At 44.9% G+C, this 16,340-nt stretch overlaps 1 protein-coding gene across 2 annotated transcripts in view; it reads right to left on the reverse strand.

Moving 5' to 3' along the window:
• LOC139364703 (protein tweety homolog 3-like) overlaps window positions 1-16,340 on the reverse strand; it is a 61,736-nt gene that overhangs the window by 8,468 nt on the left and 36,928 nt on the right. For both annotated transcript variants that reach the window (XM_071101682.1, XM_071101683.1), the window contains exons 6-12: window positions 13,866-13,938; window positions 13,188-13,263; window positions 9,818-9,873; window positions 9,069-9,161; window positions 8,032-8,124; window positions 2,399-2,535; window positions 160-336 (exon numbers count right to left, since the gene is read on the reverse strand). In XM_071101682.1, the coding sequence (XP_070957783.1) occupies window positions 160-336; window positions 2,399-2,535; window positions 8,032-8,124; window positions 9,069-9,161; window positions 9,818-9,873; window positions 13,188-13,263; window positions 13,866-13,938 (705 nt within the window). The remainder of the gene's footprint in view (window positions 1-159; window positions 337-2,398; window positions 2,536-8,031; window positions 8,125-9,068; window positions 9,162-9,817; window positions 9,874-13,187; window positions 13,264-13,865; window positions 13,939-16,340) is intronic.

Genomic DNA, 16,340 nt, shown 5'->3' on the forward strand with positions numbered 1-16,340 from the left:
AGCCCTGGGTCACATGGTATCTCACATTCCTCAACCCTCACCACCACAGCCTGCTTTGAACCTTTCAACACTGAGAAAGTGGAGGGGAAGTGCACCCACTGTTGCCCAGCGATTCTCTTTGAGACGAGTGTTCCACGGGACTGGTGTTACTGTACTCACATGTACTCTGTGACGGGGGCGTTGCTGACGGTGTGGGCTGCAGCAGGGATGCTGGTCTCGCTGCCGTAGCTGCTGCCACAGCTGTACAGGCTGGGCATGTGGACGCGGTACAGGTTGTCGTGGTTCTGCAGTCTGCCTCCGTGGGACATGGACTCGTCCTCGCTGTCTGCCTCGTTCCTAGAGACACAGAGAGAGACACTGCTGAGTCACACATCCACCAGGACACATACTACCAGGGTTGGCGTCAATTCCATTTCAATTCAGGAATAAAACAGAAATTCCAATCTTACTTCCACATTTTCTCATAGAAAATCATTGAGGAAAAGGCAACAGAAAACATGTCATACCCTAAGGATGCAGCACCCCCTGCTTGGACCAATTGAGATATTACATGTGACTAACACATTTCAGTTAATTACTATAGCTCATGCCTTGGGCAAATCAGTGTCATTTTGTAAATGTCAGATCTCTATGGAAAGACGCATCATTCACCCAAATTGTCAAACTCGGGCTATTGCATGTGACGAACATACAAACAGACAAGGACACATCCACAGTCCCATTCTCAATTTCATCGTGGAGGACAAAAATTGGAATGACAGTTTATTTCCAAATTGCAATGGAATTGACTACAACCCTGCAGAGTGACAAACGGCCACAAGGTGGAGCCCCTCTCCCACTGACGGGGGAGAGCAGCAGCAGCACAAAAACAGGCACATTCAGTCACGTTTTGCATTCATCCACAGCCACGTTTCTAGTCAATTTCTTCACTGCCCAAGGGGAGACGAAAGTGTGTTCTCTTTGAGAAAGGGAAATGAGCAAATCCCCACTGAGCTTAAGGAATAAAACCACGCTCCACTAAGATAAACATGTATTCAGTTTCCACACGAATATTACAGATTGATCTGCTACAATACGGATTTGGTTTTACTTTGCCATTTCTGTTCAAACAGGAGCTGTGATCGTGACTAGCGCACGGGCACCACTGAAAGCCCACATCGTCACATTTCCAACAAACAAAGACATTTCCCCCTGTAGCACAACGGTCAGGGTATAAAACATGGACCACAAAAGACAAAAAAAATAGCCCTTGTGGCGCTGCAGTGAATAGCGCTGATGATGATGATGACATGGTGGTGCTTGTCTCCCTCTAGTGTTCAACACACCACCCACAGCGTTCTCCTCCACACAGTTAATTAATGACATCATCCCATTCAGGGCAGCACGCATTCACCCATACAGAACATTACAAAAACAGAGTATGTAGTGGGGGGGGGGGGGTATAACTCATTTCCAACATTACCGTGTTCATATATAAAACATACCAATGGAATGGCTTATGGCATTAAAAGCAGTACAGCTTAATGTTGGGTTATTAAGAACTACATGTCATTAAAACAATGAGTTATTACTCAAACAACTATGTCATTTAGAAGATGCATTCCTATGCAAAACCCTTTGTTGTATAACAGGAACAGCGAGCTGAGATCAAACTGCAGCACATAACATATTCGCCAGTATCCTCAGAACTCTGCTAATTACATAGTGGAGTTAAACTGGAGGCGTGGCCAGGGACAGCTAACTCTCATCTCTCTTACAAGGCATTATGATTCATCCTATCCATCTGCTGCTGATAGGGGCACCCAGCGGAGGGAAATCAGATGGATTTCATAAAGTACAACGTCAACCTCCAAAATTACACCACTCCATGCAATGGTTGCAATAGATTTAGGCAAAGCTTTGCACGATTAGGGAGAGGGGGATAACAGGAAGTTATATTTTTGGGGAAGCAGCTGGGCCCTCCTGGCCAGGTCTGATGGAAAACACTGCCAGTGTTCTACACACTAGCAACGGAAGACGTAAAGCAGCGAACACATTTAGTCAGGGGTTTAGAAACTCTTCAGGAAAAAAAACAATTAAATTCTATAATAGTATTGTCTCTGTCTGTCTACAGGCAAATCATTATCATTTGAGTCATTTCTGTGTAATGTAAAAATGGGACTCAAGAGGCTACAGTCCGTGGTTCAGGCAAAAGCTCTATTAACTAATGTATGAGTTCTATTGGAAGCAATTCTAAATAGTTTCTCTAACCATGAAATACTTAACTGTTTATTTTCTGAACCATTTTGCTCATAGACATGGAACACTAACATAGAAACAGAAATAGCATCGAGGTCCAATTGGACAGACTGTATGTGGTACTGGAGGATAGTGGTGTGTACGGGAGAAGGGTTCTGACCTCTTGTTGTTCCAGGTGTGAGGTAGGCTGCAGACGATGGAGCTGAACATGAGAGCCGTGACGAAGGAGAAGAGCACCAGGTAGATCAGGCCCTCCAGTCCATCATAACACAAGCCTGTTATAGCCTGGACATAGTCCTGGAACACAACACAGCAACACAGTTAATAACACAAGCCTGTTATAGCCTGGACATAGTCCTGGAACACAACACACCGCTGTTATAGACCGGACATAGTCCTGGAACACAACACACCGCTGTTATAGCCCGGACATAGTCCTGGAACACAACACAACCCTGTTAAAGCCTGGACATAGTCGTGGAACACAACACAACCCTGTTATAGCCTGGACATAGTCCTGGAACACAATAACACAGTTAATAACACAACCCTGTTATAGCCTGGACATAGTCCTGGAACACAACACAACCCTGTTAAAGCCTGGACATAGTCCTGGAACACAACACAACCCTGTTAAAGCCTGGACATAGTCCTGGAACACAACACAGCAACACAGTTAATAACACAAGCCTGTTATAGCCTGGACATAGTCCTGGAACACAACACAACCCTGTTAAAGCCTGGACATAGTCCTGGAACACAACACAGTTAATAACACAACCCTGTTATAGCCTGGACATAGTCCTGGAACACAACACAACCCTGTTAAAGCCTGGACATAGTCCTGGAACACAACACAACCCTGTTAAAGCCTGGACATAGTCCTGGAACACAACACAGCAACACAGTTAATAACACAACCCTGTTATAGCCTGGACATAGTCCTGGAACACAACACAACCCTGTTAAAGCCTGGACATAGTCCTGGAACACAACACAGTTAATAACACAACCCTGTTATAGCCTGGACATAGTCCTGGAACACAACACAACCCTGTTATAGCCTGGACATAGTCCTGGAACACAACACAGTTAATAACACAACCCTGTTATAGCCTGGACATAGTCCTGGGACACAACACAACCCTGTTAAAGCCTGGACATAGTCCTGGAACACAACACAGTTAATAACACAACCCTGTTATAGCCTGGACATAGTCCTGGAACACAACACAGTTAATAACACAACCCTGTTATAGCCTGGACATAGTCCTGGAACACAACACAACCCTGTTATAGCCTGGACATAGTCCTGGAACACAACACAGTTAATAACACAACCCTGTTATAGCCTGGACATAGTCCTGGAACACAACACAACCCTGTTATAGCCTGAACATAGTCCAGGAACACAACACAGTTAATAACACAACCCTGTTATAGCCTGGACATAGTCCTGGAACACAACACAACCCTGTTATAGCCTGGACATAGTCCTGGAACACAACACAGCAACACAGTTAATAACACAACCCTGTTATAGCCTGGACATGGTCCTGGAACACAACACAGTTAATAACACAACCCTGTTATAGCCTGGACATAGTCCTGGAACACAACACAACCCTGTTAAAGCCTGGACATAGTACTGGAACACAACACAGCAACACAGTTAATAACACAACCCTGTTATAGCCTGGACATAGTCCTGGAACACAACACAACCCTGTTATAGCCTGGACATAGTCCTGGAACACAACACAGCAACACAGTTAATAACACAAGCCTGTTAAAGCCTGGACATAGTCCTGGAACACAACACAACCCTGTTATAGCCTGGACATAGTCCTGGAACACAATAACACAGTTAATAACACAACCCTGTTATACCCTGGACATTGTCCTGGAACACAACCCTGTTATAGCCTGGACATTGTCCTGGAACACAACACTGTTATAGCCTGGACATAGTCCTGGAACACAACACAACCCTGTTATAGCCTGGACATAGTCCTGGAACACAACACAAGCCTGTTATAGCCTGGACATAGTCCTGGAACACAACACAACCCTGTTATAGCCTGGACATAGTCCTGGAACACAACACAACCCTGTTATAGCCTGGACATAGTCCTGGAACAGAACACAAGCCTGTTATAGCCTGGACATAGTCCTGGAACACAACACAAGCCTGTTATAGCCTGGACATAGTCCTGGAACACAACACAAGCCTGTTATAGCCTGGACATGGTCCTGGAACACAACACAACCCTGTTATAGCCTGGACATAGTCCTGGAACACAACACAAGCCTGTTATAGCCTAGACATGGTCCTGGAACACAACACAGCCCTGTTATAGCCTGAACATAGTCCTGGAACACAACCCTGTTATAGCCTGGACATAGTCCTGGAACACAACACAACCCTGTTATAGCCTGGACATGGTCCTGGAACACAACACAGCAACACAGTTAATAACACAACCCTGTTATAGCCTGGACATAGACCTGGAACACAACAACAAAGTTAATAGCACAAGCCTGTTATAGCCTGGACATAGTCCTGGAACACAACACAACCCTGTTAAAGCCTGGACATAGTCCTGGAACACAACACACGCCTGTTATAGCCTGGACATTGTCCTGGAACACAACACACCGCTGTTATAGCCTGGACATAGTCCTGGAACACAACACACCGCTGTTATAGCCCGGACATAGTCCTGGAACACAACACAAGCCTGTTATAGCCTGGACATAGTCCTGGAACACAACACAACCCTGTTATAGCCTGGACATAGTCCTGGAACACAACACAGTTAATAACACAACCCTGTTATAGCCTGGACATAGTCCTGGAACACAACACAACCCTGTTATAGCCTGGACATAGTCCTGGAACACAATAACACAGTTAATAACACAACCCTGTTATAGCCTGGACATAGTCCTGGAACACAACACAACCCTGTTAAAGCCTGGACATAGTCCTGGAACACAACACAGCAACACAGTTAATAACACAACCCTGTTATAGCCTGGACATAGTCCTGGAACATAACACAAGCCTGTTATAACCTGGACATAGTCCTGGAACACAACACAAGCCTGTTATAGCCTGGACATAGTCCTGGAACATAACACAAGCCTGTTATAACCTGGACATAGTCCTGGAACACAACACAACCCTGTTATAGCCTGGACATAGTCCTGGAACACAACACAAGCCTGTTATAGCCTGGAACACAGCAACAGACAAGTAATTTATAATGATACCTGACATTATTTATGATCACGGTATGCACAGGGTGGTACAGTGCATCAGTCTCTTCAATTATGTGATGGTGCATGACGTTAGATCATAAGTAGATGTCATACAAACAGACATGTTGAAGTCAGAAGTTTACATACACCGTAGTCAAATACATTTAAACTCAGTTTTTCACAATTCTTGACATTTGTCAGGAGACCCATTTGTGACCAAGCTTTAACTTCCTGACATGTCTTGAGATGTTGCTTCAATATATCCACATTATTTTCCTTCCTCATGACGCCTTGTCAGGAATTGTGAAAAAATGAGTTGAAATGTATTTGGCTAAGGTGTATATAAACTTCCGACTTCAACTGTACGTACAGATTAATGAAAACATTCTTGGCAAATGCTTTCGCTCTCTTCCGTCTTGCGCCGGTCCAAGAATTTCACCTCTAGCGGCACAATACGAATGCGAATATATCCACATTATTTTGCTTCCTCATGACGCCTTGTCAGGAATTGTGAGTCAGAAAAAATGAGTTGAAATGTATTTGAAATGTACATACATACATACATACATACATACATACATAGTAGGCCTGTATGACAGGACAGTGATGCAATTGTGCATGAGCAAATGTGAAGTTTTGCAATGCCTGGATACAATACCACTAACATGGTCACAGATCTGTCTGCACATAGTACACTCCACTGCCTAGTAGGGCGTTACTTAGGTGCCGATATGATATGTATTGCGATTCTCACAATTCTAATATGTACTGCGGTTCGATACTGTGACTTTATTGCGAGTCGATCATTCAAAAATATTGCTTCTGCAGAGGGACAAGACAGAGCCATGAGAAAATGAATTGATCAAGTCACTTAAAGTTGAAAACAAAATGGGCTCTCTATTTAAAAAGAAGATGGAGAACAAGCTATACTGGAGTTTTGGTGCAGGTACAGCCAACTAGCGCAAAAATAATATTGCGATATTGTGAAAACTATGAGCTATACCTTCAAACAATAATAACCCGTTATGTAACTACATGGAACTTTCCTCTCATCACTGCCGTCTGGTTGCCATGTCATATACATGTATCCATGACAACTAGTGCACAGGCTAGAGGTTCACATCACGTCATAGAGACACAACTAACCTACCAAACAGATGCTACATTTTGCCTGTCTGCTACACAGGGTTACTGTACACAGCGCCCTATCTGACACACATGCTGGGGGGAGGGAGGTTAGACATGACTATTTAATGATACATGGCGTGGAGGAGTGAGAAAGCAGGCCAAGACGGTGCTGCTTCAGAGCCAAGCAAAGTACAGTCATTATCGAGAGGAAGTAGCGTGACAACATGCGCAATACCCGGGAGTGCTATTCAACATGACCAAAGCAGAGTAAGTTGGGAATAATATTGTCCAGCTTTTAATGAAAACATTTCATGACGACCGCTTCTGCTTCCTACATTTGCACTGAGAGACGTCTTGGTTGTTCCCTCTAGGTACAGCATGTTTACATGTGATGTAGAGGCAGGCGCGTTACACCATCCTCCACGCTCAGCACAATGATCAGAAAGAAATATACGATGCAGAACAAACATCCCTCTCTGTAGAAGAACAAGCCATGTCAGCTCTATTCACGTCATGACATTTCTATGTGCTACTGAAAGTGGCCCTGGTTTAGGCCGAATGTAAGCTCCTGGGCTACTGCTTGATTGGCTCAGGTTCTCCTGCCCTCCGCTGTGAGTGGTGGGGGTGAGAGTGGGAGTGACAGTAGGAACAGTGAGACCCAGGCAGGGCACCAGCCATATAGGGGTTAACAGGGGGGGACGTGAAGAGCTGTCAGGGAGGGCTGCTACTACAGATCAGAGAGATATGCAGCCCAGCCCAGGGCACCGGCCACATAGGGGTTAACAGGGAGGGCTGCTACTACAGATCAGAGAAATATGCAGCTCAGTCCAGGGCACCGGCCACATAGGGGTTAACAGGGAGGGTTGCTACTATAGATCAGAGAGATATGCAGCTCAGCCCAGGGCACCGGCCACATAGGGGTTAACAGAGGAGGACGTGAAGAGCTGTCAGGGAGGGCTGCTACTACAGATCAGAGGGATATGCAGCTCAGCCCAGGGCGGCGGAAGCACTGCAGGCAGAGAGGAGCAGGTCTGAATACAGGGTTGAACCAGGAGCAGTGGAGCAGAGTTGAGCTCAGCTGAGCGGAGCACAGACGCACGTGCACAGGAGTGTGAACCGTGAACGTGGTCCTCTCCATCACACAGGCAGAGGGAAAGCCAACTGCGGGTCACACCACGACTCACTGGACCGTTTAGACACAGTTTGTAAACACATCTGCCAACATCATCGGACTGGACATGCACCGTACAATGTACCGTACATACTAACAACCACATCCCAGAGAGGGATACGTACACATGTAGACCGTGACCACGCAACACAGAGACCATACGACATCCCCTGTGGAGTAAGGATGTTAGCCATGGTCCCCCTGGTGTCCCAGGCAGGAAGGCAGCTCACCATGTGAAGGCTTCGGCAGTCCACCAGGGCAGTGAGCTGATGCAGGCCGATCTCTGTGGTGTTCAGCACCCCCTGGATCTGTTCTAGATTCCCCTGCAAAACACAAACACACAAACGCTTTAAAACAAGGCCAAGTCGACATTTAACACAGCAAATTAGGCCAGACCACTGTCTCAGTGAGCGTGTGTGCGAGTGTATGAGAGAGATACTGGCAGTACTTCATTTTTGTGTCCTACTTAAACTAGTAAAGGTTGGTATGACGTTAACAAAAGTAGAGAGTCGGTGAAACTTTGAGGAAACTCCCAAACCAGAACAGAGTCAGCAACCCTGAAGCCTTGTGCAGACAGACTCCAGGTTTTTCCATTGAAATGAGGGTACTTCCTCCGAAACCTCAAACTTAGGCTATACCGCCGTCTGTCTGCACGAGGTGTAATAACAAACCACGTCCGGATTCTCCTATGGACTGTAACGGCCAGCAGAGAACAGCGTCTGTCCAGAGGTCTATTTTAAATGACTAAATGGGAAACGAGGGCTGATGAGTGTTTGACTTCTCCATCTCTGGTAGCCCAACAGTATGTGAAATGTTCCCATGAACTCAGCATTTTCTCTCTTCACTCTGCCACTGAAGTAGGCCTCGATTTTCCAACACGTCCCAAATGTCAGGCCCCATTTGTTGCTCTGTGCACACAGCGGAAAGATCAGCGCTGGACAATACAACACAGGGCTGTACACAGAGGACGGCAGTGAAAGTAACATGAGCATAACGCAAAGGTGAAGTGCCAGTAGACCTTTTGTGGCCAGGTGCACTCGTCTCCTCCCTCTCTCTGCCTCTTGGTCCACTGGTTCCATTCAGTGGACTGTTCAACCCTTAGAACTGCTACAATGGTACAGCCGGTGTATTCAGACCAGGGGGAAAAGGCTGGGTGTGTTTGTGTGGCGTGACTGAGCCAGCAGGTTATACAGTAGTATCAGTACTCTGGCAGGTGGCGTTCACAGCAGGAAGTAAAGTGATGGATGTCAGGAGTCAGGACGCTCACCTTAGTTTGGGGGTACTCTCTGGTGGCCGAGCGGAGCAGCTCAGACACGTCGTCTTGCATCTCCACTAAGGCTTTGTGGCTCCCGGACAACTTCTACAACACAAGAGGGGAAACACAACCGCCTGTATCAGACATGGCACCGAGTACTGCTCTACTTGTTCAATGTCTTTGGTAAGAAAAACTCCTGACCCTAACACAGAAAATGTAAAAAACAACCCTGCTAGCAAACTCTAGTCCTTTCTGATAGTCAAATATGTCCCTTTACACTCAACCCAATGTCGGCACATTCACACCCTGGTACCCGTCAGATATATTACATTCATTATGTATCAACCCTTTTTCTTAACAGACGTGCCCGTGATAGCTAGGCTGGGCTTGTGCTGCACTGAGAAGAAGAAAGAAATACTAGTCCATTAAAAGCAGGTCACGGATAGGGTCTTATGGGCAGGGTCTTCAAATCAGGTTAATATTTGACACTGGCAATGGCCTTTGTGGCAGTTTCACAGTTCTACATTTACACCTCCAGGAAAAGCTGACATTTGGCCTAAAAGATGAAAGGCACAGGGAGTGTGTTCTCTCTCTCCCAGCAAGACTGCTCCTTTCTAGTTGGACTGGTACAGTGAGTGTATGTCATAATATGCTTTTTGTGACCAAAAAAAAACAGTCTTGCAGCCTTGACCAGTATTCTTTGGACAAAAAGCTTCGCTAAAATATGATGGCCAGTAAAAAGTCTGTTTGAAGTAGCCTACCTGTTGGAATGGGTTGGTTTGGCCCACACTGCATGTCATGTAGTACTGCAAAATGTCTGTGGAAAAACACACACAACAGGCCTGGATCAGATGATGTGAGCAATACCGCAGACAACCTCAGTCTAGTTAGTTCTAGTAGTACGGTGACGGTCACTGCTACAAGGTGAATTGCATGAACACATTCTCACAGGGGCCATCATGTTCTCTCTCCAACCATTTCCCCTGTGAAAGCAGGTCCTTTAGAAGCTGCAGTATGTGGGAGCTGTCATTCACCACCATGGTGACTTACTGGATGGTATTTCTATTCCCTGACCTTGACATCCCATAGCCTTTATATGCCACTGCCTGAAGCAGTGCCCAGCCTACTGAATGTCAGCTGGTGAACCCCATAACCTACAGTGATGTGGTATCATCTCAGGTCAGCTTCCCCAGAGACAGAGAGAGACGGACAGAGATTGGGTTATTTTTTGGGGTTGCTTTTCTGAAGGAGGGTGAATAATGATCTTTGGGAGGGCCTGCAGAGTAATCAATGGCTGCTGATTAGCTGGGGGCTTGTGAGGAGAGGAGACCGGGGGCTCGTGAGGAGAGGAGACCGGGGGCTGGTGAGGAGAGGACACCGGGGGCTCATGAGGAGAGGACACCGGGGGCTCGTGAGGAGAGGAGACCGGGGGCTCGTGAGGAGAGGCGACCGGGGGCTGGTGAGGAGAGGAGACCGGGGGCTCGTGAGGAGAGGAGATTGGGGTTGCGTCTCTAATGGCACCCTACCCTTCACCCTGGTCAATAGTAGTAGAGCACTATATAGGGAATAGGGTGCCATTTGGGACAGAACCTGGGTCGATGGGGACAGTTCAGAGCTCCGTAAACAATGCTAATGGGTTAGCTAGCAGCACGCTCAGGCACACTGTACCAGTAGGATTAACAGTATCCTGCTTTAGGGAACTCAATCTGGGATGGTGTGAGAAGGAGACATGTATTCTCACACACACACTCATGACATTTAATAAATAATGATATTTGGGAGTGTGTGACTCAAACACAGCACAGCATGGCAGAGGTTTGAATCAGAGTGGCTCTCCTTCTGGTCCCCAGTATTAATCACAGAGAATAGCACCAGCATCACCAACATAACACATGGCATCCTATTTCTGATGCTACACTGGCCTGTGACGTTCACTGATTACCACACAATCAAGTGGGCACACACAGAGTGGTAGAGAGAAGAACAAGTCTGCTCTGGTTATGGATGCGCCAGCTATCTGCCATAGCTCCTCTAAACTCATAAACAGTGTAATTATGGCACTGACGAAGGAAATGAACTGCTCGTTCAATGATATCCTTGGATGGCCAGATACAACAGGCTGAATAGAAGACCTCTCATTTACGGCTTGTAATAGTGTTTAAAGCAGCCAGTCAGAGATGACAGACTCATAACTTATCTTTGTGGAAGATTCAATAATTCGGTTCGGGATTTTACTACCATAACGGCAGAGTGATGTATAAGAGAAACAACGGGCGAAAACATTAAGCAGAAAGCGGGAGAATAGAACAGCCTTTCTGTTGGGGCTCAGACAGGGCAGTAAAGACAGACATATTACAGCCAGCGAGGAACAACAGATAAGATGAAGAATGGAACCCGAGCTGCTGCAGAGTGAAGTATAACCTGTAGGGTTCATTTACCAGGGTAAAATAAAACAGGAATTTGCGTGCAGTAATAAAACCAACGGCTTGTCCAGGACGGACACTTTCAGGTTTGAAATAAGGACAGAACGGAATAAAGGTAACGAAAAGGGGGACCTTTTCAAAGGCTGCCGTTTGCGAATTGAGAACAACAACCTTAGGGCAAGGTCATTCTTAGGGGTCACAAACATGTACTGGACACCATGTTGAAGAGAGAGAGACAAAATTTAAAATCTCGCAATGCCATATAAATGTTCAGCTCCCTCCTCTAGTATTCCTATTGAGAGTAGACAGAGAGGCATTCACAATGACAGGGTAGAGAGCTCTATTCTCTCCAGCAATGACTTGACAATGGAGTGGTGATTTAGAAAGAGGATGACACTAACTGGACACTAGTGTCGGGGGAAAAACAATGTTAATCGATACAGTTACATATCAGGGTATTTTTAACCATGTATTGTTTTGACAATATGGCAATTATTATTTTTGCGCTAGTTGGCTCTACCTGCACCAAAACTACAGTATTTTTCCTTCATAGCTTCTTATATGAAAAATGTAGCCAATTTGTTTTCAGCATATTTTATTTCCATGACTGATAAAAACTTGTTGTTTTCTCATGGCTCCCTTGTGAGAATCCCAAGGCACCTAAGTATCGTGATTATATCGTCCCTGGCAATTCCCAGCCCTACTGGTGACTGTGTTAAATTACGCAGTACTTATCCACAGATACCGTCGACTGCAGTAGAAAACACACACACACACACACACACACACGCACACGCACACGCACACTGCCTGCCTTCCTCTCGCACCATAACATGTCTCTCCTCACCCCCCTCCTCCACTGGTCTTACCTCATTCACACACACACTACTTCACACACCCTTGGCTCCATCTCTCTTTCCTCATCATGGGACCAGATTGGCCAATTACGCCACGGGCCGTATTAGACACTTAAAACGCAGCGCAGCCCGTCACCCCTGGCTTGTCTGCCCGGCCACAGATGCTCTGGGGGTAATTTATTGAGTCCTATTACAGGTTTGAGGAGGTAGCTCATGCACCCCAGCCCAGGTCCATAAATCTGAAAGCAATACATTTCACCACTGGCCAGAGAATAGAAACAGGTTTCTCTCTCTCCCCAGGGTGGGATGGGGGATTGATTGAGCATCACAGTGATTGGGCTTGTCTGGCACATATTAAAGCGCTTTTGGCATTTGTGTCGTTGCTCTGTCATTATTTCCGCATCATATCCCAGTGTGTATGCTACTGAAGGGAATGAATCCAATCATTTGTCAGAGCTATCAAAAACATCCAGATGACAGTACCCCACGACAAAAGAAACACTTATATTTTATCACAGACAGACAGAGTGTTAGAGCCAGACTTGTCATTGGTGTTATGCATTTCCCCCTCCAACGATTTACTACAACTGCTGTAGTGTTCTGTCAAGTTGAAGAGAGAACGCAATTCATAGTCAGCAGACGGTTCTCCTCCAAAACAAACAGGACATGAAAGCTTGTGACCGAGAAATTTAACAAACACTTGCCTCTCAGCGTTCTTGCACAAACAACTTAAAAAGTAGCGTAAGATGTGAATCTCACAGAGAGCAGTGTCTGTATTTCACTTTATGATCGATCTCACAATAAACGTGACAAATCTAAGACACTGGCGATTCCTCTAAATGAATCTATACCTTTATTAAGCACTCCATACTGTTCGGTCATTTGGGTGACGAACATGTCAGGAGCAACGCAGAAGTCACTGGAGGTCTGCAGAGAGGGAGTAAAACACAGTCACACGGTGGGAAAAACCAAACAGTCAGAAAGCACAACAGGACATTTCCCAACAACACAGTAGATAGAATAATGAGAATGCTCAGTTTGTAGGATAATCAGTCTCACTGGAGGATTCCATCAGGAGATAATAAAGATCACATGCACCATCGTGTCTCGGAAGGAAGACGAGGCAGGGGGTCATCTCTGATTCATATGCAGGGGAGGGAATTATCCATTTGAAATGGTGTGGGAGGGGGATTTGCATAAAGACAGATCCCACTGGGTCCTAAATATTTGATAAAGGCATGCCGCGCACAATGAACGGCACACTGTACCAGCTATAAATTGTAGTAGCTAGTCTGCCTCGCAATTGTCCCTAGATAAACTTGGCAAGTGTTAACAAACCTAACTCCATGAATCATACTGATAATAGTACCTCATGCCAAACATTCTTTTTTGTTCAGTGTCAGCTGGCCCACTGCAGTGACTCAGGTAAAAGGTTGTACAGGTTCTAACTCCCACACTACTTGGACTGAGCTCTGGGTTCCAAGCCTCAACATAGAGATATAGAGCCATGTTCCCATGGAGACACTCACGGCAGACACAGCCAACTCCAGACCCAGGGAGGCCCAGCTGATAACCAGAGCCAGGATGCCCAGAAGACACACTCTGGGGAAGGAGACAGAGAGAGGGAGGACAGAGGTTAGAACAGTACTGCTGCCCAGAAGACATCCCAGCCCGCACAGAGGAGCACGAGATTCAACTTCACTCAACTTTACGACAGAATCACCCCGTTAGTTTACACTTGCAACGTTTCCCTCTACTGTGAGAATTGTGATCGAATCAACATAATATTTGTCCCTTTCAATGCAACATACCAGGAAAAAAAGTGAGAGTTTGTTATAGGCAGAGCGCATCGGAGGAGGATTCTATTGCATTGACAGGCACCAGCGACCTCAAGTTGATGCACTTTTGAGATCAAAGTGAAGAATCGCATGTATCCGCATTCACATTTTCGGGATTTATTTCGAGATGTCTTTCGTTTTTATTTATCATCATTGTCTACAAGACATCTGTCTGATTGGCACCTGTCTGTGTGGACTAATCCATTGTGGAATCAGTGGGGATGGCACAGTCCATCACTAAGACGTGCTACTGAAATTGTATATGGTTATATTACCTAAGAATAATGATGCAACACTAATAAAAATAATATTACTTTATAACAAATGCTCTTTCTCCCGCGTTGGATAGTGGTCGCTGTCCGTGGTTCTGAAATAATACGCTGTTGAATTGGTGCTTTTCCTAAACCCTGTTGCTATGTGCATAATAGCAAAGTTAGCCAGCATATGTGGGAGGCAGCAGCAGAGTTTGGAGACGAGAAAACAGCTCTTGCCTTAATTGACTAAGAAAAGTGAGGAGAGAGGAAACTTAATTAAGTCTATATTTAATCAATAGCCCTAAATGTTAAAGGCTTTATAAATCATCCATATATATATATATAAATAAGACAGATCCTGTTTCTGTTGCCTGTTTGAGTGTTTGCTTAATAGCCTACTGATTCCGTGAGCACCAAGCCTCACGCAACCACAACAAGTCGGATAAACAATTTCACAGATCCGGCTGTTTTGTAATCTTTGCTATGCTGTAATAAAGTCTTTACATATTTTATTCTGTTAGAACAGCCTCTGGTATTATTTATCATTTATTTAGTGTTTACACAGTTCCAAATTGTCAGGAAAATCACATTTATAATCATAATAATAACAACCCTCCCTTTTCTTGATCTCCTTGTTATTATTACTATTATGATCATCATTATAATAATAATAATAATAAGTAATGTCATTAGAATGCTTGCCTAAGAGCACCTCCTGTTTAGTCTTAATACCGTAACTTACTTAGGACTATATTTCAATAGTTAAATAGGCTACAGTACTGTATCCATCAATCAATCAATCAATCATTCAGCTGTTCATGTCATCGCACAGCATACAGGTCATTAATTATTTGAAATGCAATCAAGCATTTGAGTTAAAAAATAAAATAAAGCACTCAGTGCTTGCTCCTTATCTTCTTTTTCTTGATCTCTAGTATTTTCCACAACTAGTCACATTTATTCCACACATCTGACTTCCCCTTTACCTCCTGAGCAACCAGTAAACATTCCTGTTTCAAGCTTATTTGTCACGTCCTCTGCATCCCTTTTGCTGTCACGTATTACGGTGTTCGGAGTTTGTTATAACTAATTGATTGATGTAATTATGATATGCTATAGGTTAGCCCTATTGGTCACATGCATCCGATGCATACACGTGTCACGTTAAGAGCAAGGGTCAAGCAAGTAGGGAATGTTTTTCCGAAACAAATTAGGGATTTAGGTAACAGAACTTTTCAGTCAGAAATGGTTGTAATTATGTTGCATCTTCAACAACACGGACAGATCGATAAACTCTGTTGATGTTAGAGCAGCAAGTCTGGCACAATCAAATAAATTGCGGTCGGACTCCCTCTAGTCATTTGTGTGTCTTAATTATTTAATGAAACAGTGTGCTTAACCTGTTAAGCCTATAGGGGCGCTATTTCATTATTGGATAAAAAAACGTGCCCGTTTTAAGCGCAATATTTTGTCACGAAAAGATGCTCGACTATGCATAGAATTGACAGCTTTGGAAAGAACACAGTCTAACGTTTCCAAAACTGCAAAGATTTTATCTGTGAGTGCCACAGAACTCATTCTACAGACGAAACCAAGATGAAACGTCTAACAGGAAATGAGCAGAATCTCTGAAGCTCTGTTTTCAAATGTCTCCTTATATGGCTGTGAATGCAGCAGGAACGACCATGTGCTTCTGTGGTTTCTTCAAGATGTCTGCAGCATTGTGACGTATTTGTAGGCATATCATTGGAAGATTGGCCATAAGAGACTACATTTTCCAGGGGTCCGCCCGGTGGCCTTTATCTAAATTCGTGCGTAATCTTGTTCTACGCTTTCTTTGGAGGCTCATGAGGATAGTGTGGCAGAAGGAAATAATACCAAAGGCATGGCGAAGGGCTGGTGGTGTGCTAAT

The sequence above is a fragment of the Oncorhynchus clarkii genome, chromosome 13 (genome assembly GCF_045791955.1).
Source record: "Oncorhynchus clarkii lewisi isolate Uvic-CL-2024 chromosome 13, UVic_Ocla_1.0, whole genome shotgun sequence".
Classification (NCBI taxonomy): Eukaryota; Metazoa; Chordata; class Actinopteri; order Salmoniformes; family Salmonidae; genus Oncorhynchus; species Oncorhynchus clarkii.